This window comes from Coturnix japonica, chromosome 4 (genome assembly GCF_001577835.2).
Source record: "Coturnix japonica isolate 7356 chromosome 4, Coturnix japonica 2.1, whole genome shotgun sequence".
NCBI classification, from domain to species: Eukaryota; Metazoa; Chordata; class Aves; order Galliformes; family Phasianidae; genus Coturnix; species Coturnix japonica.
The window spans coordinates 28982716-29005927 of NC_029519.1; the positions used below are offsets into that span (position 1 = coordinate 28982716).

Sequence of the window (23212 nt, forward strand, 5' to 3'; positions counted from 1 at the left end):
CCCCCTCCAGGCACTGGGATGCACCACACACTTTAATTTCTTTGTTGAAAACCTTGGATAAGTATTCAAATTTTCATTTATTTATTTTAAAATCTCACAAAATCATGTTGTTTTGATCCTGCAGTCGGCTCCAGATTAGCAAACCTATACACTTGCATTAATGTATTTACAGAAGTACAAAATGCACCTCTAACTGAGACTACCCACACTTCCAGACAGATTTGTGACTTTGATGGTCTTAAACTATATTTTTCAGGCTATGACACATGTAGAACAAATCATAACTAAATTGACTAGAGAACAGTTCTCAAAACAATTCAAAACTACATGAAATGTGTGTTTGGGAATTTCACACAGTACCCAGACTAATTTTGAGATCATATGTAAACTTAGCACTTTGAGAGTCCAATAGATGGCATTTTGTGATAGAAGCATTTCCTTGATGGTGTAAAAGGAAACGGTGATAAACTGTATAAATTAAATGAAAAAACGATCACGAACAGTGACATCTACTTCCTATGAGTCAACAACTGTTTCAAATCTGGCTAATACAATTTTCCTTAAAAGCCAATGATTCCAATAAGTTTTTCTTAGCTCAAATGAATGCAGTAATATGAAAAGTCCAATATGCAATAGCTCAACAATGGATCAAGATGAAGTAATTACTGTTGTCTGTTGCCTGAATACTTATGAGTAATATGGCTTCTAATCACCCTCCTCATCCTTTTTTTTCTTTCCTTTTAGAGAACAGCTGTTTAGGTGGAGGAGGAATGGGTTCTGAAGACCACAATACCATTAAGATATTTTATCAGATAGATTTCTCTAAATAGTGCTGAGTCTGAGTAAAAGACTGAATGTTTTCCAATTGTAAATCATTTAGTTTTGCTTACGGAAAACATATGAAAAGTTAGTAACAATTTGATAGCAAGCCAAATAAAAAATATGGAAGCTACACTCATAGCAAGTGAAGCAGTCTTCAAACATTTATTTTCATGCTGGTGTGCTGAATCTAGGTGCACAAAGTTTAAGAACAGCTTGCTTCCTTGTTCTCTAGTTTTGCATGCTGTGATGAGCATTTCAGGCACCTTGTATTTGATTGGCCTGTAATCAAATAGCTAGAGAAAGCGAAGATTTGAACATTCAGCATCTGACCTAAAACATAGTCTTTACACTTTTGATAGTGCAGTGTTTAACAAATGATTTTGATTTCTGCGTTTGAAAATAAAAGCTTACCTCTCTCAATACAGGATCTGTTATTGAACTTAAATTAACAGCTCCTTCATACGTCAAATAGTAGAATACATTCAGGGATCTGGCAGCCTCTGGCCCTTGCTGTTTGTAGCCAAAAATCAGATCAATCCACTGGTGAAGCTGGCAGGAAACAAACTCACTTTCTAATGCCTGTAAAAAACAAAACAGAACAAAAACACACAAAATATATAAACTTGAGCTTGACAGACATTCAGCATTTCTTAGTAGTAGAAGTATATTTCAAACAGTATACAAAATTATCTTAAAAATTCTTGTTATAAAATTGACAATAACATTTCAGATTCTACTAACCCCCATACTTATATGTGGGCCCCGTGACAGATAGGTCTCTGCCAACTAACACTTATCCCCGCTGACCATAAAACTTCGCTGTTTACACTAAAGTAGTGAGAATAAGGTAAAACAACAGTTAGTGAAAAGCATTTCTGCATTTACAGGCAGCCAGAGTATGCTTTTATGAATTCCCGAGATGAAATTAAGTTTTCACATGTATCATCTGCACAAGGAATAACAGTGTGGTAATCTGATTGCGACAGATAAACAGAAGACCGATAGATACGAGGAAACCGAACTAACTAGGCGTGTTAGCATACAAAATATTTACATGATGGAATTACAGCCTCATATTACTTTTATGCACTTCTTATATATTACCTTTATACAAGTCTACACAGAAATAGGAGCAGTATGCTGAATGATCAAGCCACTTTCCTGAAGATTTCACCCAGTTTCAATCTAATCCTCAAGATAAAAGCATCCAAACAGCACTGATCCTCTCCATAAAGCATCAAACAGCACAAATATATAAAAATATAATTTAAAAGTAATTATAACCTAAAGAGTTAATCTGCCTAGGTTTAAATCACTAGCAAGACTTGTTTTTTCTACTTTGCACAGAGGATTCAATATTTTTCTTATTTCAATGTGCAGATGAACAATCTAACTAAATCTGATATTCTCTTTATCTAAAGAAACTAATAGTGTTTTCCTTGTAAAGGAAATTCCTAATTTTGAGCAGAGGAAGTTAAAATTAATATAAAAAACAAGGAAATCACTCTGTGAGTTGCACAGAAAAATGATGGGTTGGTTTCATTAACTGATGCCTGAAAACAACATTTAAATTGACACATAAAAACAGCAATTGTCTTAATTTGTGTGGTGCACGCCACACAAAAGCCCTAAATATGTTCAAATTAGAGCAGGCTGCTTGATTGTCACTGCAGTCTTGTGTCATATTAATGCATGACAAACATTAAACCATACACTTAAATGGCAATTTATATCATTTAAATGTTTACTGCCACGTCAGATCATCACTCATTTAAATGTGACTTTCTGACAGCTAATTTCAGTTAATTTTCCTCGATTCACTTAATTAGAACTTTCAATCAAGAAAAGATCTGTATGTATCTCCTACTTCACATTATTCTTTTTTTTATTATTACTTTTATTAGGATCTCCAGCTATGGAATTGCTCAAAGCATTTTTTAAAACAAAATACTCAAATGTGTAGTAACTCTGGTTGATCATACAGAAAAATCCTATAACGTAGCATTGTTTAGACGGGATTTTTTTAATCTTTACTTGTCTTTTTTTTTTTTTTTAAATAAAGTTTCGACAAAGACACACAATTAAAACTATAAAGAACCACAAGCAGGCCAATTAAAAATTAATGACTTCAAAATTGTTTAATAAGATAAAACCAGTCAGGAGTCTCATGAGTGCCTGTAATACTACAATATGCAGCCATAAAAATCTACGGCATTCAACAAACTAAAATGATAGAAATTAATTTTCTTGCTTTCTTGCCAAAAAAAAAACCCTAAAATTAACCCTAGAACATACTCACTGTTATTTAATGCCAGGAAAAAAAAAAACAAACAACTGCTTGGAGGGTTTGTGACTTTTCCTAAAACATGTGGTTAATATATGCGGAGGTTGTTCCTTTTCCCTTTTCCTCAAAAGTCATTTTTGTAATGGGTCACATTATACTCACAAAGCACATGAATAACTGAAGGAATATCGCTCTGTAATCTCCTCAGATTAACAGACATCTAAATCTGACTTTTAAAAAAGCAAAACTGAAATACACACTGCCTTCTCATGGGATGGTTGGTAGCCATCCTGAAAGTACTTCTCTTTTCCAAGTTTAAAATTAATTTACACTTGTAATCTATAAAGATTCAAAACTAGATAATTTTTATTTTTTTTTCCATATTAGGCCACTTTAGACCATTTGCCAAATCGCATACAGCTTAACAAAAAATAAAATGGCTACACTCAACAAAATACCCAAGACCCTAAAGGAAATCTAGCACACGAATTCAGACAATGAATAAGCCTGCCTGTTATTTCAGGTTCACAGTTAAGCTATCGGTTGCAGGGAGGTACTTATGCTGTTATACTGTATATGGAGGAACAATAGATAATGGGCTGTACACTAATTATAAAATAGATTTTTCAAGGGAAACAACTAGATGGACCAGTGTGTGACATGTTTCACAGTCAAGTGGGAATACACTATTTAAACTAGGTACCACTTAAAAACCATCCAAAAAGTGAAGAAGCTCTGATGCACACGAATACCAAGTGCTAAAAACGAGATGTTTGGAAAATTATTAATGCTAGCACTTGCTTTTTTTGAAACTAAATCAAGGGTACAGAATGCTAAGCATTTAGGATTAGTTAGGCATCCAGGACAGACAGTGCTCTTTAAGGCTCAAGTTAAATAATGGCATGCAGCTTTGGGATATGAACAGTTTTCCCATGCTGCTCCTAACACTCCTCGATCAATTGCTACAGCGCTCACATCACAGGCTGAGAGCATCATTTACACCCAGCGAGTGCTTGTGGTAAAATGTGTAAAACAAGAAAATCCTCTACGAAGGCCTGCCTCACACAGTAATATTCAGCCGAATTGAGTTACTGTAAAATAAATCAGTGACTAATCCCCAATTGTTAAGGAGCAAATAAGACCATGAAAAGACTGTCATGTGAAGCCCCACACAAATTGTCAATGCTGTCCACAGGGACTCATATTAACTTTGACAAACTGTCTTGAGGCTGATATCTGTTTCTTTAATGAGATGTATTAGGCAGAGACTAAAACATTTGAGATATGCTAAAATGTACAGTATACAGATGTCAAACACAAATACCTATTAGTGACTTCCATTTCTCCATCACCACGGCAGAAACACTTAAACAACAAATTGAAGCTTCGATTTTATCAGGAAAATTTTGTTTATTCACAAATATTTTTCACCAATACAATCTGATACTACTAAATGTAATTAAAATTGTTTCTTCGAGAATTACTCTGATATGCATTAATTTGTGAGCATCTTTTTATGCCCTGAAGGGAATGAATAGAGAATGATCTGCTGAGGAGACTCTGTCAGTGCAACACTCATACAAAGGATTTGGCTAAATAGTCAAGCAACAGAATTAAAAACAAACAAACAAACAAAAAAACCTAGCACATTAGAAACGACTTCTTTATTTTTTTAGTATAAATAGTCTGACCACTTACCACGATATAATTCCTCATCCTTATACTTTGGATTTGGATCATGACTTGTATTTGTGAAGTAATTAACATGGACTTTTACCCCTCTACCTTTCTTTGGTTTTTATTTCAGTATGCCTATAAGGACATATACTATATGAAATTATGCCTTCTGAAAATTGATATATACTTGAGAATGAGATGATTGTATGTTGAAATAAGGTGAAAGTACTGAGTGTATTTCTTTTTCACTTGCACAGGAAGTGAAAAAGTTTTTCAGAATTGTAAGACTACAGGTTTACTTGCTTTACACCTGTGTGGATTAAAGAATATATGCAACACTTCTTTCAGTAGACAGAAAAGAAGTTCTACCTATACAAAATGAGGTAAACGTCATAAAATCAAAATAGAAACTTTTGAAACGACAGCAAAACTGTTTCCCAAGGGATGATCTTTTCTATTCAAATAAAAAATATGTCCAGGAATGTATGACACTGGCAGGCAAGAAATGACAAATTTCAAGTACAAATAATTGCCTATTATCTCAGAGAGACTAAATATTCTCATTCTTTTTTGAAGGAAGGAATTTCCTTAGAAACACTTGCAATAATAGAGGCTTTAAAAAAAAATAAAAATAATAATAAAAAAACTTTACATTTGAAAATCATTAATGTACGAACAAAAAAACACAAATTAAGATTTCACACATTTTTAGCACAAAGACAACTTTGATATGAAACATACTCTTGAGCACAATGAAGCACCCACACAAATGAAGTACCAAGTAATTATTTTAGGCCTATTAAGTATGTATTCTGGCTTGTTCCGTGCACATATATTTGGGGAAAAAAAAAAAAGAAAAAAAAAAGAAATAAAAAACACCAAACCAAACAACTGAATTACGTCTGCATGTGCAGGCTTTCAGACACTAGCTGGTAATGCTGCCTTAACACTGATATATGACCTTTCTAAGTTACAATGAAAAAGGCTGTTTTTTTCAGCCTAATTAGAACTGTTTCAAATTTTCCTGCTAAATATATGGTAGAAAGTCCTTTCAACTTTTTTTTTTTTAATTATTATTATTATTATTCTAGAGTTTCTTTCCATGTCAACTTTGTTCTAATCAAAATATGTTTTGAATTAAATGATTTTGATTCAATATGTGGATCACATTTCACTTCTAAGATTTAAAGTCCAAAAAGAAAAAGTTTAGGCTATTCAAACAAAGCAAAAGCAGCCACTTTGAGGAAAGCTATTCACATTTACCAAGACTGACAAATTGTTTGTGTGCACCATTAGGTCTAGTTTCTGCAATAGTTGCCAGATTTCCTGTCCTCCTAATAACACATTAACCCTTAGAGTGCTGGCTTTATCTTTTGAGTTTTCTCAGTCACCACCACTATTTAAAAGCAAGTTACAAAAAACGTACTTACATCAGAATCACCACTTGATTTCTTGAACGTACAGCTGTGATTTTGTAAAAGTACTAAAAACTGTTACTAAGATACTGAACTCCAGCCTGCCATGAAGAAATCAGGAGGAGAAGGAGGAAGGGAAGAGCAAATATACTAAGGAAAAAAGTTTCTGCAAAAGTTAATGCAAATTTCAAAAGGATAAACCATGTACAAAACTTTTAACGTTTGCTGGTTTCTGACTTGCTGCTATATAACTGTGTCCAAGCAGAATGCTACAACTATACCAGATGATACAGAGGTTTATTTCATGTACTTTACAATTTGTGTAAAAAAAAAAAAAAACAAAAACAAAAAAACGAAAACCCACAATATTTCACACAGGGAGTAATTATTTTACAGCTTAAGTTACATAGACAATTCCATTCCCCTTTAAATTTTGTTCCCCTTAGTTAAAAATGCTTTCCAGAAGAGTGTTGCCAATGCACTCATCATTACCATGATAACCAAAGTCAGCATTTTACTTTACTTCTCTACTCTGTTACTATGATAAAGAAGAAGAACTCTAGTAAATATAATCTTAGTAAATAGTTTTAACTCGCATTTTACACAAGACTGACCTTACGAAACACAGGCTATTGATAATGTGACAACTCTGCAAGATAAACTTATTTTTCCTGCTACTTTTCTGTGTTTATCAATATGGTAACAAGAAACGAGAATGGAGAATGTTTCTATAATAGCATAACTCAATGAAACACAATTTTGTGCTGAGATAAATTTCTGCACAAGTAACATGAAAAAAAAAGAAACATATTTTGAAATCTAATAACTCACGGGCCCCTTGAATTTATGTAATTATTACCAAAACAAGAATGAGTTAGTATAGTGTTTAACTAAAAATTCTGAATACTTCTTTCAGTAATTTTTGTATTCAGTCCACAACTGTCATTTTGTAGCTTAAAATGAACAAGCCAGACAGCTGCTACGCATTTTGTAAAATAAGAGCTACATTTCCTTTGAAATTCAGCTTTAATCTCAACTTCAAATGTCTAACAATGAGGGTGGGATTAAAAATTCAGGTGAATATGAAAATTTGCCCTAAAGTTTTCTTAGCTCCTTTTACTATCGGGGGTAGTGATCGCCCTTCAAAAATATTCTTAGTATATGCAACAGACCAAGCATACCCACATAATCTGCAAGCCTGAGAGCAATATTTTATGGCAAAATTTGTACAGTTTACCATGAACAGCATACAGATAAATTAACCAAATATTGAATTCTTATCATTAAGTTTCTAAGTTTAGACATCTAATTCCCGGTGCCAACAATGAAAATGTTTACACAGATGCGCAACTTGTGAGCAACTTCACAGCCTTTATAACAGAACAACTGACAAGTACAAAGAGAAGCATCCTACCCTGCGTGAGGGATGTCTTATATTACTCCTTATAACACTATGGCTATTAAAACATTTGAAAACTTCATACTTAAGACTCAAAATGTGACATTACAATGTGAAAAAAATGAAAGTAGGCTAAAGAAAGCCAACATGCACGCCAAAAGCAGTGGAGTTATAATTTTACACTGCTGAATAGGGGCTGATGTGCTCACATTACATGTCTTTGGTATATCTTTTTTCACTGAGAGTGTGCATTGGTAATCAACAGGTAACAAACCATTATTTCACATGTTGGCTTACCTCGCTTATTCACTTATTTCAGCAGTGATCACTGTGTAAATGCTACCTCTCCTGATGAAAACAAGTATGGGCAAAACATGTCTTAGCCAACTGGCTCCATAAGAACATAGATGTTTTTCAAAAGGTATCCCAAGAAAGACCCCTTCCCAGACAGAGGCAGAAAAGATTCAGAATTCTTATTGGAACCCAAAAGTATCTGGAAGACTTTACGAAATTTCCCTATGTGAAAAACAATATATAACAGTCATAATTAATTAGTAATTATAGAATCATAAACAGCCATCTTCACTCAAAAGCATGGTAATACTGATATAGATGGCTTGCATTTGTCCTTCTCCAAAGGCACACAGAAAATCAGATCATAACAAGTTAGACCATAACCGTGTCTTGCTACAATCACAGCTAAAGGCACATTTTTACACCAGCAGGAGGTGCAGCAGATCCCTCCGCAATATTCATCGCTCTGCTCTGAACTTCCCGTGTGTGTTTAAGTATCTGCTATGTTGTCTTCCTACAGAAGATTCAACAACATTTAAGGACCAAGAAAGTTTGGATGAGAATTATTTTTGAAAATCCCCACATACAGCACTGAAAAGGGGCATGAAGCTCCCTCCTCCCTGAATTTCAGCAGCTCCTTTCAGTTCCTCTAGCACTTGCTCTCATGAAGACTGACAGCCTGGATCTGGAACCTATTACCCATGGAAGCGCAGACTGTTAACCACACAGCTGACAGTTGGCCCAGTCAATTAGTTTAAATGAAGTTATGTATTAAAAAAACAACAGCAACAAAATCCCACAAGATACGACTGCATTTCACAGTGCTGTGTTGGGTACTGCCAAAGCTGACTGAGCTGGCAGCATGGCTGTGCCATCAGGTTAGCACAGAAAGTTGCCAAACTAAGACACCTTTCCTCTCAGGCCAGTGCAGGCATACTGCTTCCAACACTCGTGCCAACTCACCTACCCCTAACCAGGTGAGTTCTGCATCGCATTTCTCTGCACCTTGTCACCATAATCACAGGTGCTTTCAAATGTGAAGCATTAGCCTAAGACAAACTGGAAGGCAAGATTAGCACACGCTTCCATAAGTGCACTTGTTGCAGTAAACATAGATCCGCTTTTTTACGTTACAGATTCCTTCTTGTTAAAAGAGAGCTGCAAAATGTACTATAAAACATAAAACCATGCAAAATTTTCTTGCCTTTAGGTTGGACAAGTCTCTGTTCTTTCACAGAAGACAGAATCAGACCAAACTCTGAAATTCAGAAAAGCATTATGGCCAGAGTACGTGTATCAAACGCTGGAGTTTTAGCTTACTTTTTCTAAATGAATACATTGCTTGGCTAACTGTTGAGTAACATACAGTGAATCTTACTGAATGCAGGAAAGGTCATAAAATTAAAGAAAATGTCTGAAACATCAACTGAACTCGATAGAAATGCAAAAAAAGGTTTGTGTGAGCACAGACAAAGCTGCACTTGAAAGAGCTTTCATGTTAAGCATTAGGCTGTGTGCTACAGGTTTTGATCCCATTTTTAATCCTGAAATTAAGGTTTAGGATTACACACAGTCTGATTAACAACAGCACAATACACTTCACACTGAGAGATGCTGGTGATTTTTTAGCATGTATTCTGCACCTAAATGTGCTCATACATTTTTCCCTTCTGATTTACTCTGTAATCCCTAGAAGTCAACTGTTGTTTTACTTCTGCACTCTGTTTCAACAGCTTGGAGCATTTATACTCTGCTTTGAAGTGTCAGTTGTATATGCAATTTGCAAGGACTGTGATGATCAACGAGTATTAATACGCATGTAAGAAGAGACAGAAATGGTGGCAAACACATGGTCTTCAGATCACTGCAAATAGTACAAGCAAACATCTTACAGGACTTGTACAGGCTAATCTAATTTGTCTTTGAACCCAGTTCTGGAAAAAAATGTTTTAGAAAAATTTATTTAAGATTAGGAAATAGTATGACAAAAGGTCAAGGAATTTAAAATTCAAAACACAATTTAGATGCAAGTCAGGCAGACTAACCATTTCAGCCTTGTCATCTGACTTGTCTGCTAATTCACAGAATAGGAAGTGTTCAAGAGCTTTTGGAGAACAGATTTGTGAACTCATTTAGGGTACCGCATCTGAATAAATCAGTTACAAAAATAGGAAACAACACTATATCATCATGTGGCACAAATGTGCAGCCCACTCTTCAGCTAACACATATATAAGCATGGGGTTTGCTCCCTTTCAGTAATTATCAACAGTGAAATCCTGATTTTTTATAATGACATTGTATGGTTGCTTTTGATGACAACAACATAAGGTATGTCTGGCAGACACTGAGCTCTTTGGCATTTAACTGGAGAGACGCAGCAGAAACATTGCTTAACAATGACAGAGAAAGAAAGAATTTATGCGTAAAAACATTATCCACCTTGAGCCTAAAGTTCTTCAAGTTTTTCTGTTCTTCAAAAACAGATATTTTTAAGCACAAGAACTAAAAAAAAAGATGAACTGTTGGAAAGACTGGCTCTCCTCTTCTCTCCCCACACTACAGCTTCTACATTTAGCACGTAGGATGAAATCAAATCTGTGGAAGACACTATTTGGAAAATGACATGCTGTCTGCAAACATGCCTAAACACAGCAGGCTCTCATTTAACATCTTGTTCTGGCAAATTTTCTAGTAAGCTACCAGGAAGACTGGATCCAGGCAAGCAAGTGCTCAAGGGCGGCTCACCTTCTTCTGTCAAATCCCATAGTGCGAGCACTTCCACAGCCTCCTGATTAAGAAGGGGCCTTCCCCAGACTTGACTGTGAGCCATGCTCTGTCCCAGCAAATCCCCTCCACTGTCGCCTACTCCCAGGGAGTAGTCTGTCTACTGCTGGTATTTATAACAGAACAAAGAGTTCCCAGGGGTTAGGTTCAAAGCTTGAAAGAAGTTGAACTGAAAACTGATCATATCTGTAAACTACTTCTTGTATTTTCCTTCATTAGGAAATGTGAAATCTCACTTTTTAAATTCTAATTTCATCATGCATTGCATGTTGAGTTTCAATCAGTTTTACACACAATGCTTTCTTGTGGTTAGTTTAATTTCTTCTAGATTATATTCCCTTCCTTCACCTAAACTGCTTCAAATTTTCACCAAGACAGCTGCACACAAGAAGACTAGTGATATATTGAGTACACTGAGCACGCTCAGGAAATCAAGGTGTAAACACCTCCAAGTGCAACAGACATTCTGTAGCCAGTCAGGAGTAAACTTTTCATAACCTTTATATTACTCTGCCATGAACCATATTAGTGGGAAGGGAGTAGGAGATGAATACCATTAACATTTGGAGGCTACATGCTGAAAAAGCATGTGGTAAGTTATTAACATTTTAATGAATTAATTCTTTCCAAATACAAGCTAAACAATATGTTAGAAAAACCTAGATTTTTCCCTTGCAATAATATTTTTTCTTCATAGTCTTTAGCTTACAGAAATGTAAAACAAAAATAAAACTACTCTGCAATAAAAATGTATGTAGCTCCTATCTTCCAATTAATATTCTAGTTCAGAGGTTGAATTCCCAGAGACAGATCTAGCCTTTTTCTTTACATGGCAAATCATAGAGGAACTGATCTACAGCTTTGCTTTACAGTGGGGAAAAAGATGAAAGTGTAAAAATAAACACAAAAATAAACCAAGCCAAAACAAAACCACCAAAAAACAAACAAGCAAATGCCACCACAATGTTTTTAAGTAGCAACAAGCAAATTACAAGGTTTTGATTAACATTCTAATAAAACTACTTATTCTGAATGTGGGTAACACTTATATATGATTATTACAAAAAAAAAAACAACAAAAAAAAACATACCTCTGGCAAGCAAGCATTATTAACTAGAGTAAGAAAAGCTTAAGGACAACATCAATTCCTCATCTTAAAGTCAGTGCTGCTCAGAACCATAACAGAGTGATCCTACCCAGGGAAGGTAAAGGCCACCCTAGTTCCCAATCATTATAACTATACCATACAGCTATTCCAAGTGTTTCAGATGCCCAGTCAAATACAAATACAACAAATGCAATATAAGTCCATATACATCACACAGGTGGAGCTTAAGGAAAATTAACACTGTTCTCAAAAAGTACGTTTGTAGGTTTAATTCTACTCTTTTTATTTGGAGAACTGCTTCTTTTTCTTTTTTCCTTCTTTTTTAATCCAAAAAGGCAAAGAAACATTCTTGTGATATTTTGGGGTAAAGAAGATATGTTTCACTTGCAACTGGCCCAATTCTAAAATCCTCTGGGTAAGGACAGGACTGGGGTCAGCAGGACTACTGGTAAGAAGGCACCCTACAGCTGGGGCCCATCCAGTGCACGCTGTTCCCACAACCACAGCCCACGTAGAGCTGGTGTGGGGAAACCTGCACAAGATTTCCATGAGAAGGCAGCCTGTTTCTGCACATCTGGTAAAGCACTCATGTTCCAGGGGAGCAGCGGCAGTTACACTAATTCACCAACCTAGACTTCCCTCTAGGCAAGCAAAAGGCCAGCAGGCAGGCAGGGTTTGTGGGCGCAAAGGAGCACAGCAGGAGCTGGTGGGGGGCCAGGAGAAGCCCCACTAATGAGGCTCAAGTGCCCAATGGGCCCCCCCCCAGCTGTGCCACCTTGCGCATGGGGTGATTGGAATAAATGGCTGTGGTAATTAACTCTGATTTGAAACCATCTTACTGGAAAGGGAGGCAAGGAGCCGTGCAGTCGATGGGCTTCTGGTAGAAAAAGGAAGCTTTCCTTTACTCTCGTGTTTGTATGCGTTAAAAGAGCTCTTCCTTTCAAATAGGTATTTGGTGGCACTAATGAAAAGCAGCTTTCATTCAAGGGCCTCCCCATTCTCTTTGAAAGGAGAAGAAAATAAAGGCTTCAAAGTAGAACTAATTTACTTCGTCCAGCCCCCATTTTGGTGAGCCTGTAGGGTTGCATTAACCCCAGAGCACAACACAGTGAAAAGAAAACCATGCTTTAGAGTGCCTTTTTCATATGAAGTTTAAACATTTTAGTTTGGTTTGGGTTGTGCAGTAGGTTTTTTAATGGCAGATATTTAGTCCTTCATTCAGCAATGCAGGTTGCAGCTTCCCTGTTCCATGCCCGCTGCCATGCATTGCCAACCCAGCAGCAGTGTTCCCCTCTGGCGGTGGGAGCCACTCAACGAAGCCAGTGGTGCCCACATGCCACTGGGAACAGGATTGGCAGCCTCTGCTGCCTGCAGGCAGCTACACTCACTGCACACTTTCTTTGCCATCTCGCCACTTTATTTTACAAAGCAGAATTACAAAGAGCAAGGGTATTACTACCTGCTGTTTTACAAGCAATCAACAATTCATTCTACCAGTGTTGTCCCTTACCTGCTGAGCAAACGCTTTAAACAAGTTCCACTAGCTGCCCAGTAACAACTACAGTATGGTAGCAGAAGCAATTTACTGAATGTTTATACTGAGCCTCTGATTTATTTGACAGCTTTACACCTTCAAGACATGATACAATTAAATGTTTTGACAGAGAAACAAAAATTGTGTAAATTAGAAAGTCATTAAAGAAGTATCCAATTTGAAATTAAACTGCAGCCAAGGTATAAAATATGGTTCCTAAAATGCTCCTATAAAGTAGAAAAAAAATGTATTTAAGTTTTAAAGCATGAGTTTTTATCCATAGGCCTTCTGCTACTGTGTTCAATGATTACATATCAAAACAAAACTTCATTTAACCACTGTGTGCATGCAGTTCATAAAGATGAAAAATGCAATTCTGTGATAACTGTTTTAAAAGGGAACCAAATTGTGATTAAAGCAAAAAAGCTGACCTAAGATATTAGGAGATATTGATTTACTGTGTCCTTTTTTGTTATTTCAGTTTTTCAAAATATAAATTAACAGCTGCCACGATGGGTTAGGGAACAAACAACACATTGATGTTAATCCTACCTCTCCAAGCCACTCTAGTTCCCGGCTCAGACAACCCTTTGTGCTTATGGAGACCAGAGAGATACAAGCTGGAACCTCTTCTTCACAGAGAAGAGGGCACACAATGCACAAAGAATGTTGAATACAGGGTGCAGAAAGAAAGAAAGACACACAAAAAAACACCCACAAAGCAAAACAACAGCAACTGATCGTTGCTGTTTGTAGAACAACGGTGGTAATCACTAGCCATGTTCAAAATGAAAATGAGAGTGTTAAAACTAAAATCTTAAAATCAACACAAATATCCCTAAACTGCAGTTGCTCTCTTCAAGGTCAGTGTGTATCTTCAAAAACAGTTTCATTATCATTTTTGGTAGTATGTATATAAAATGTAAGCTTATTGCTAGACTTAAAAGCTAATTGTTTAAACATTGTATAATTATATAACCATTATTTAAACATTAAAGCCTTTAAGCAACTACACTAAAACATTTAGAATCAACTTTGTAATGCAGCTGAAGAGCACTGTTGTTCTAAGGCAAACTGTAATCCAGCAAAAGGTAACAATGACCAGTTGTTTATAAAAACCACTGAAATGTTTGGGAACTAGTTCACATTCTCATGCTGTGTTTATGTTTCCATTTATCATCCTTCTCCCTGAGAAGATAGCTGAAAAGGAAGAAAGAGTAGAGAACAAAATTTTGTTTAAATTACACATGCAGACGTCAGGTAATTTAACAAATAGAGACAAAAAAGGGATGCCTGTGTACAGCTAAAATCATTATTGCATTAGATCATTTTCTCCTCTTTCTTTAAGAGACTCATCCTCGCCATGCAGCTTATATTTATTTTGTATATTCAGCTTTGCCAAGAACTTCTAGCTTGCAAACTAAGAAAAGGAACCAGAAATATCATCAAAATGTAAGAGTATATGACCTATAAATATTTCTGAAGTCCTACTAATCAAAGAACAGACCTGATCTCTGGTTACAAGTGCACATCTTAATGATTGAACCCCACTCTTTTCACACGTTTTTTTTTTCTCTCCTCGAAACATAATACAACACAGTATAGTATAACGCCCACAGGAAATAAATTGGAGGTGATGATACAAGTTCAGGATTGTTACAGTGGTCAAATAGGAAACAGTTATTCACCAAACCCTTCATTAGGAGGATTATACGACTTGGTCACTTAAAACTGCAGTGAATTCTATTTCTGAATAGAAATCTCACTTTTGCCCTGTGCTCCTAAATTACTGAAGCAACATACATCTCCTTAATGATGTGTGTGATAACATGGGGAGACTCTTTTTCCTTACACCTCCATTGAAGAAGATTCGAGGAAGCCATTTTGTTTAATCAGACATTTGGTTTTCAATTCCAGATTCAGTGTCATGCCACGGGTTTTGGAGGAAATGATTACAAAAACTGTGAGGATTAAAGTAAACAGATGAGAATTCTTACCATGCAAAAATTAGACAGGGGCTATTTGCTTGTTACAAAAGAATCCAAAGTAAAACAAACTTCTGTATAAAGCTGTTCTCATTGAGTTCCTCGTGTATTTAATGTAAGAACTTCCAGAAAGGAAAAATGCTTTTTCCCAACCAGGATATAAATATATTATAATTAAACAAGACATCAAAGTGGACACACGTACAGCCACCTCACAGATGTCAATCTTTTATTAGATGTGCGCTACTGGCTCCCTTAGCATGCACACACACACACCAGAATTATTCCACTGTCACTCAACCTAAAATAAAAGTATGTAAATGGTATAAAAACGATTAATTGTATAATTTAAATTAAAAAAGCAATGAACAAAAAAAGAACTAAATCAAACCAACCAACCAAAATTGCACTACACAATAAAAAACCCTCCTCCCTTCCTCTCCCCAAACAAAATTATATTGTAGAAATACTGATTGCCTGTTCCAGGGATGGTGTGAACACTGAAAAACTCCTTACTGAGAAATCTTTTAGGCAAAGTCTGGATTCTCTGTTCACCCTTATGCATGCATTTGGCTAGACAGTAACATGTGCTATCCATAACAACTTCAACGTACAAATGAAAGCATCCAGAATGCCCGTCTGGAATCATCTTAAAACTACAGACAATGCTTAGCTGAGTGCCCTGTTCCTGAAACAACAATAAAGGAAAATCTTTAGTGATTTTATGTTTTTGCCATTGAGATGACGGAATTTGTTCACTGCATAATTTAATATAATTCATGCTTCAAGTACTTGTAAATCAATGAAGTTTTCCCAAATTTCATAGGAACAAAGTGTTCCCCACTTTCTCTGCATGAAGGGAAGCTGTAAAATGAAGAAAGCCTTTCTAGGGAACCTGAATGTGACTCAGAAAGACACCTGCATATTTCTACATTTTATTCTTTTGTAACTAACCTGATCATAATCAATCATTTAATTGTGACAACATCTATGTTATTTTATTCATGAAATAGTTGTGGAAAGATTCAGCTTCTAAATGAGATTGTGTTACATAAAACTTTTCACAAATTTTAAAGAATTTAAGTAAGTTTAAAAATATGCGAATCAATATTGTAGCAACCAAAATGACAAGTGCATACATTACGAAAAGTCCTACTGTGTGTTTTGCTATAAATTGTATGTGTCATTATATTAATAGCAAAATAAATGCACGATACAATGCAAAATCTACAACTTCAATACTTCCTTTAAAAAGTACATTCATTTTTACAAAACCCCTACACACATAATCTTAGAAGCTTCTCACATAACATATTAAGCACCATAGAAGGCTTTACATATTTAGGTCACTTGTGCAATGTATGTGCACCAAACGTAATCCACATAGTTTTCTTATATATGAAAACATTACAGGCCACATTATAAAGATTTAGAGTAGCAATACAGAATAAGGGAAAAATGCTAAGATTTATTAGGCAATTAAATGCATAATTACTGATTTATCCTTCAAATCCTTTTTCATTCACATGAAAAGACCTATTACAGTAAGCTGAACTGAAATTTTTAGTGCATGATTATTGGCAAAACTGAAAAATTTCACAGGAAGAATTCAGCTAAGCTAACCCACAAATACACATATACACAGATGGGCAGGAAAATAAAAAACTTCAGAGATGCAAGCTGCACGCTCCAAAAAGGCGAGTGCATATGTAGATCAAGTGTATACGTATAGCAAGTGTATATGTCATGATCATCAAGTCATTAGGTCAGTTAAAGCTGTATGGATTCACATTTGACATAACTACATCTGTTTCTGCCTCCAAACTGAAAGTTAAAGGACTGATAAAATAATTTCCTGAACTAGAAATATTATAAAGTTGTTTTTATTTTTTAAAAAAGCTGTTAGGTTTTGAAAATAATTTGGTTACATATTTTATTTGTTCTGAGCAGAGGTTATTTGTAAGACATTCAGGAACACACTGTCCACAGAAAAGGAAAAATAAGAGAAACTAAGTTAATAATCCCTTATAAATCAGCAACTCAACTACAGACAGAAAGCCTGTCAAGTGCCTTGCATTCCCATGTTTGCTTTCCAGTCATTTCACTACCATTACAACATAATGTTTATTCCGTAGCGCTATACAAAACTTGCATAAGCAACTGGAAACCACGGAGCAAAAAAGCTTGAAAAGGGACAAGGGGTAGGCAGTTCAGCATTACAACAACCTGAAAGCAATGGTGGCTGCCCCTTCTGCCCAGCTGCTCTGGCTACACTGCCCAGCCCAGGAGGGCACTCCTGGAGTGAGGTAAAAGGAGGAACAGAGAGTAGATGCTCATTCCTTCCAAAGTCTGCATAAGGTAGCATGAGGGGAGAGAGTGCTATGCTGCATTCTCCTCATCCCCAAAAACACACTCTTTACATTGCTCCATCCCAAAACAATTCTCTTCTGATTGTTATGAAAGATTTAGGAGTTGAAGATCACAGTAAAAAAAAAACTATGAACCTCAAAACACGGTATTATTATTACTTGTGTAAGCATTCATGTTTTAAGCCTCCTAGTTCTCACCTTCAGTCTTCCATACACAGAATTCAAAGATTACTTTTGAAATTAATAAACAATAAAACCTAGACTCCTGCAAGCTAATAATTTCAAGATCAACAGCTTTCAACAACCAATTGCAAAATGTAAAGTGAGAAAGTTCGGTTCATTGGAGATGGAAAATGGAAAATGGAAAAAAAAATCTCAAAAACATGGTGTTAATGGAAGCTACAAGTGAAGAATGGTTGTAGACTCACTTCACTATGTAACCTAAAGATCCTTCTACGTAGAACAGCAGGAGGTGCACATTATATTGAGTGAGATATGTACTAATGAATATTTTCAAAGGCCTGGCAGCTGCTGGTCATTTCAAGCAAAACGAACTGTTTAATACATCCACTAAAATTCATATTATTAATAAAAATACAAAAACAAGCAACTAAGTTTACATGAGCCTTATGTTAATCTTAACACACGTGGGGATATTAAATAGAAATATTAACAATGATTAGAATCCAGAAATGTGTTACTTTTATAAAAGCCTTCATTAATTCTATACTCATGACGGGCCTCTTTTTTAGTAACTAAACCCTAAAGACTTTCCCTTATAAAAGTTTGGACTTCAGCAAAACAAAATCAAAACTGTGCCATACTTTTTTTTTTTTTTTTTTCAACAACAAAGTAATTACACATCCCTCTGATTAGATGTATCATAACCATATCACATAGAGATCAAATTATTGGTATAAAATAAAGCATGATTCACACACAAGAAAAATATCCATAATCTTCATAATAAAAGTAACAAATTATAATACAGCAACAAAAGATTTAAGTAGTGGTACAAATCCAGCTGCACAATTAGTGAAAATCATTTGCTGATATAAAGCTTGTGTGCTCAGTTCAGCTTAAGTAAAAACTACAATGACTTAAAACACTGAATTCAGAACTTATTTTTAACTCTGTTCCCTAAGGAAATAAGCCTTAGGTGCCTTGTCAATTCATGCACCTGCCCATCCCTCTCTTGCTAACATAAAAATCTCTAGTTTCATTTAAATTGATCTGCAGGGCAGGTAGGAGTCTGAAATATAATGTCATTTGCACAGGGTCTTTTTTTTCAGAAAATCCAGGGTCAGGCAAGAGGGGTAAACATATACCCTAAGCAAGGGAAAGCCAGGCAGAATGTGTCCTTAACACCCACATGACTGCATCGCAGCCAGCAGATGCACACTAGCCACATTATTATCAGTAACAAAGCTTCTGAGTAGCTACCAAATGCTGTGGCATCACTCCAGCTGCAATGTCATGAGAAATATCTGGGAGGAGCTGGACTTCTTGTTAAGGGATGAAGGGTAGGAAAGGAAGGGCACACATAAGTAGGAAACAAGATTTCCACAAAACCACTGCTCATTGAACAACTGGTTACTTTTTACGGGTAAGTGCTTCAACATGAATTTCAGTAATGTAACAGATGTTATATAAGAAGTTGTAATGATAATTTCCAGTTCTACTTTGCGAAAAGCATGAGATAATGTTGGAGATCTTCAGAACACAAAGTACGGGAAAGCCCTTTAAAATTTGCTCATAAAAATGTGTACATCTATTTCTTTAGAATTTACTTTTATCTATGCAATCACACAAAATAATTTTAGTATCTTTTAAAATGTACTTTATGCAGACATCCATTATTCTGACTTACAAAAATGAAAGTAAATTAAGACCCAAACAAGAAACTACACGCAAGTGTTAATACTTCAGTTAGCAAAATACATCAACATATTTTATAGTTTACTGGTATTACAGCTTTTACCTTCCTAACAAGCTACATAAACAGAAAACGTGCAGTATTTTTAATTAAATACAGAATGTGGCCACTGATGCTAAAATTGTAGACTCTTAAAAAACACAATGATTCAAGGATTTTTGTCAGGCAAAGTAAACACCGGATAAGTCTGTACGTGGTCCCTCAAACACTGAGCAAAAATCAATTTTCTCTCTGCGTATTCTTAAAACCCACATGTGTCACTTCAAATTCCAAATCCAGATTTTTGAAAGAACATGCATGTTTTTTGGACTGCTACAGTATGCTATGGAGCTACTGTTCCTACATATACTTAATACGAACCAGTCCCTGAAACACTAACTGAACATAAATTAAAAATGTTGTCATTAATTTTATTTCACTCTGGAATCTCCATTACTCAGAACAATGGGGCACAAAACAGAAAACCACTACACATACATACATTGCTTTGTGAAATTTGGCATCCATCAGTGTCATATAAAACACATTAAAAAAAACAGCACTACCAGTTTTAGCACAAATATTTAAAGTGGTTCGGTATAAACTTTATGTCCAAATAAAGTCTACTAATATTCTGCAAGCAGTGCTGCAGCTGCATTAGCTCATGTAATGTTTCACACATGGAAACCAAGATGCAAGATTACCTCATTTATGGTAACACTCATAAACTACACAGTACACAGTAAACATGTCTACCCAGCAAATTAAAATATCACTGCACTATGCAGCAGCTGAAGCTATCCAGAACCTGTTTATAATCCAATAGAAACAGAAATTTGTCTTCAGTTCTAGAAACAGGGGGGAGGGGGGGGAATCAAAGTCTAAGTAAAATAAACTGCACTGCAAGTGTCACTTGCCCCAAGACTTCCTGCTTCCCACAAAAGACATGCACTCATTCTGGAGATCAAAGGTCACAGGCTTTACAATAGAATACATTGTAAATAGGTTTAAAATAATTGAATACAACTGCAAACCAAGGACTCATTTATAGCTTGCTGGGAAAAAAAAATATAGCTGTTTTAAGTCATTCCAGTATATGAACTGAAACCTGTATTATAAAACTGCATCTGCTTCAAAACTACCAGATCGCCAGCTGCATACCAGTTGTATTTGGTCATTCCACAGCCATCTAAATAATGAAATGCCTTGGAGTAAATTATATGCCATCGCTGTTTTGAATATCCTCTGCAATGTCTGGAGAAGCATTAAAAACTAGCCATACCTGCTACTAAAAGTCAGTGGGCCTGGTACCTGAATACTGTCCCCAGCAACAAACATTCTGTAAGGGCAAGTATTGATGCTAGTGCTGTAAACAGTCACCTGTGAGATAAATTCTTTCTCATGCTGGGCTTACCAAATCAAGCTCACTCCTTGTGTGAACGCCTGGTGTTGCGGTACCGACTGCAACTGGCTTATTGGTGAGGATGGCGCACTGCTCCTTCCCTGTCTGACTTGTGAGGTCCAGATGCATGTGCCCCAAACCAATCAACATCTGTCCTGTGCCTTCAAGAGCTGCTGGCACACAACTAGTTCTGTTCTCATGTCAGGAACATGAGTACGAGATGCACTGCAGGCCTCCCTCTAAATGGGCATACACTTAGCAGCAACTGCTAGCAAAGATACCAATCAATGTAACCATGTACTCCTCTGCAATTTGATACAGCCATCTTCATTCATTAACAGAAATGTCTCACTTCTGAGCTAAAACAGCTGAAAAACTGGTTGAAAAACAAGCATACCAAAAATATGCGCAACACACTTATAATTTATTATAGCCATTGTTCCAGACCACAGATGCCTTCATAGGTTATAAGCAGCACTATTTTTCAACCAAAGCAAGCAACTATGTCACACAGGTCTACATTCAGAATCCACAAGTAAAATGTTGAGAATTATTATGATTAATAAAACCTGTAGCTCCTTACCTGTCCAAAGCCTTGCAAAGGGATTTCAAGGGATAATCCTCTGAAAACAAACTACTCCCTGATAGTTACATTTACTGGGGTTTTTCTGGCATCAAATCCATCCCACATTAGTAAAGCTCAAATATCCCCCTTCAGGGCATAATAGATGTGAAGGTATGCTGGGATTTGTTAATGCATTTTTTACCTTACCAGGATAAGGGAAGGAAATCATTCTATTATTATTTACTTATCTCTGCTGTTAACCCCAGTTCCCTCTATTAGACTAGCAATTACACCCCTACAAAACCATAATCACTAGTCACAGCGAAAAGGCCGTAACTAGTTTTTCTCATTACAAGACTGAATTGATGCTGTTTTTAACAATGACACATAAACAATTAACTACTGCCAATTCCTTAGATCAGTGGTTTTGAACCTGCGGTTAGCAGATGTGAAGATGCTTTTCGTGGACTACTTCTACAAGACCATAAGGGGTAGCTAAGGAAAGCCAGTAGGTTTACTGTTAGTCAGGTTAAATTTGCTACCAAAAAAAAAAAAAAAAAAAGAGAAGAAAAAAAAAAAGCTTGAAAGTCACTTGCCACAGTTCCCTTCTGCAGCAGAAACAGACCTCGGAGCTCTTGCAATGGCTCTGAACCTCTCAACTGCTGCAGGTGAAAAATTTTCCCAGCAAAACCGAAAGTCTGAATAGTTCAGGAATTCCAGGTTGACATGATTTCTGATGGAACATTCACCTTTGTAGGTGTGGTCTGGCAGATTTCATTTATCTTTGCTCAGTTCATCTGTTCTGGAAGTGTTTGTGGCTGTTAATAGAAGTCTATAGAACACTACTACACAACAAAAACAGATTTCATCTAAGGAAACGCATATGCTGACAGCATAAGATGCGGAATACCCTCTTTTTCTTTCCCTTTTCTTTCCTTCATCTTTGAGTGATGAATTTCCAAATTATTCTTGTAAAAATCCAAATAATTCATGAAGACTACTATCCACTCTGATCTACACATCTTCATCATCATCATGAAAACAAACATCCATCTCACCTGAATATAACTTCAAAACCTTCAGAAATACAGTTTCCTTGGCAATGCACTTTGTTAGTGCATTGGCCTTAAACAAAATCTTACCATTCCACATCATTTCATGGAATGCCAAATGATCATATGGGACACAGACAAACAATTTTGTATCTTCACGTAAACAAAAAATTACCAGTAATAAAAATCCAGAGTCTGTTTACTTCTATCATAGAAAGATGTAAATGCTTTTCCACATTGTGAACCCATAAAAAATTAGTTTAATTTTTCCTCTTCTTTTTATGAAGAGTGCAGTTATGTTCTTTTTCTAGATTTTTAAAAGAGAAAACTCTTATGCAACAACTAAACCTTTCCTAGAAAGCTCTATTCTGTCCCTGCTAGAGGACTGGCACTTAATTATTCTGATTATGTCAACCTTTACACAAGCACTCCTTTGTCAAATCATCCATATTTTGGGGTACTTGAATTGATTCAATGCTTTCTCAAACACTATACCATGATTTCTTTTTACTGTATTTCCTGCTTAAGGTGCGATTTCTTTAGTTTTCAATTGCATTACAAAATCGAACAGTTTCTGCAGTGTCACTCCACTCATTTCCAATA

The 23212-nt window shown here is 35.9% G+C and overlaps 1 protein-coding gene across 1 annotated transcript in view; it reads right to left on the minus strand.

Moving 5' to 3' along the window:
- LRBA (LPS responsive beige-like anchor protein) overlaps positions 1-23212 on the minus strand; it is a 346581-nt gene that overhangs the window by 48691 nt on the left and 274678 nt on the right. Inside the window, exon 49 of the mRNA XM_015861117.2 lies at positions 1234-1401. Within this exon, the coding sequence (XP_015716603.1) occupies positions 1234-1401 (168 nt within the window). The remainder of the gene's footprint in view (positions 1-1233; positions 1402-23212) is intronic.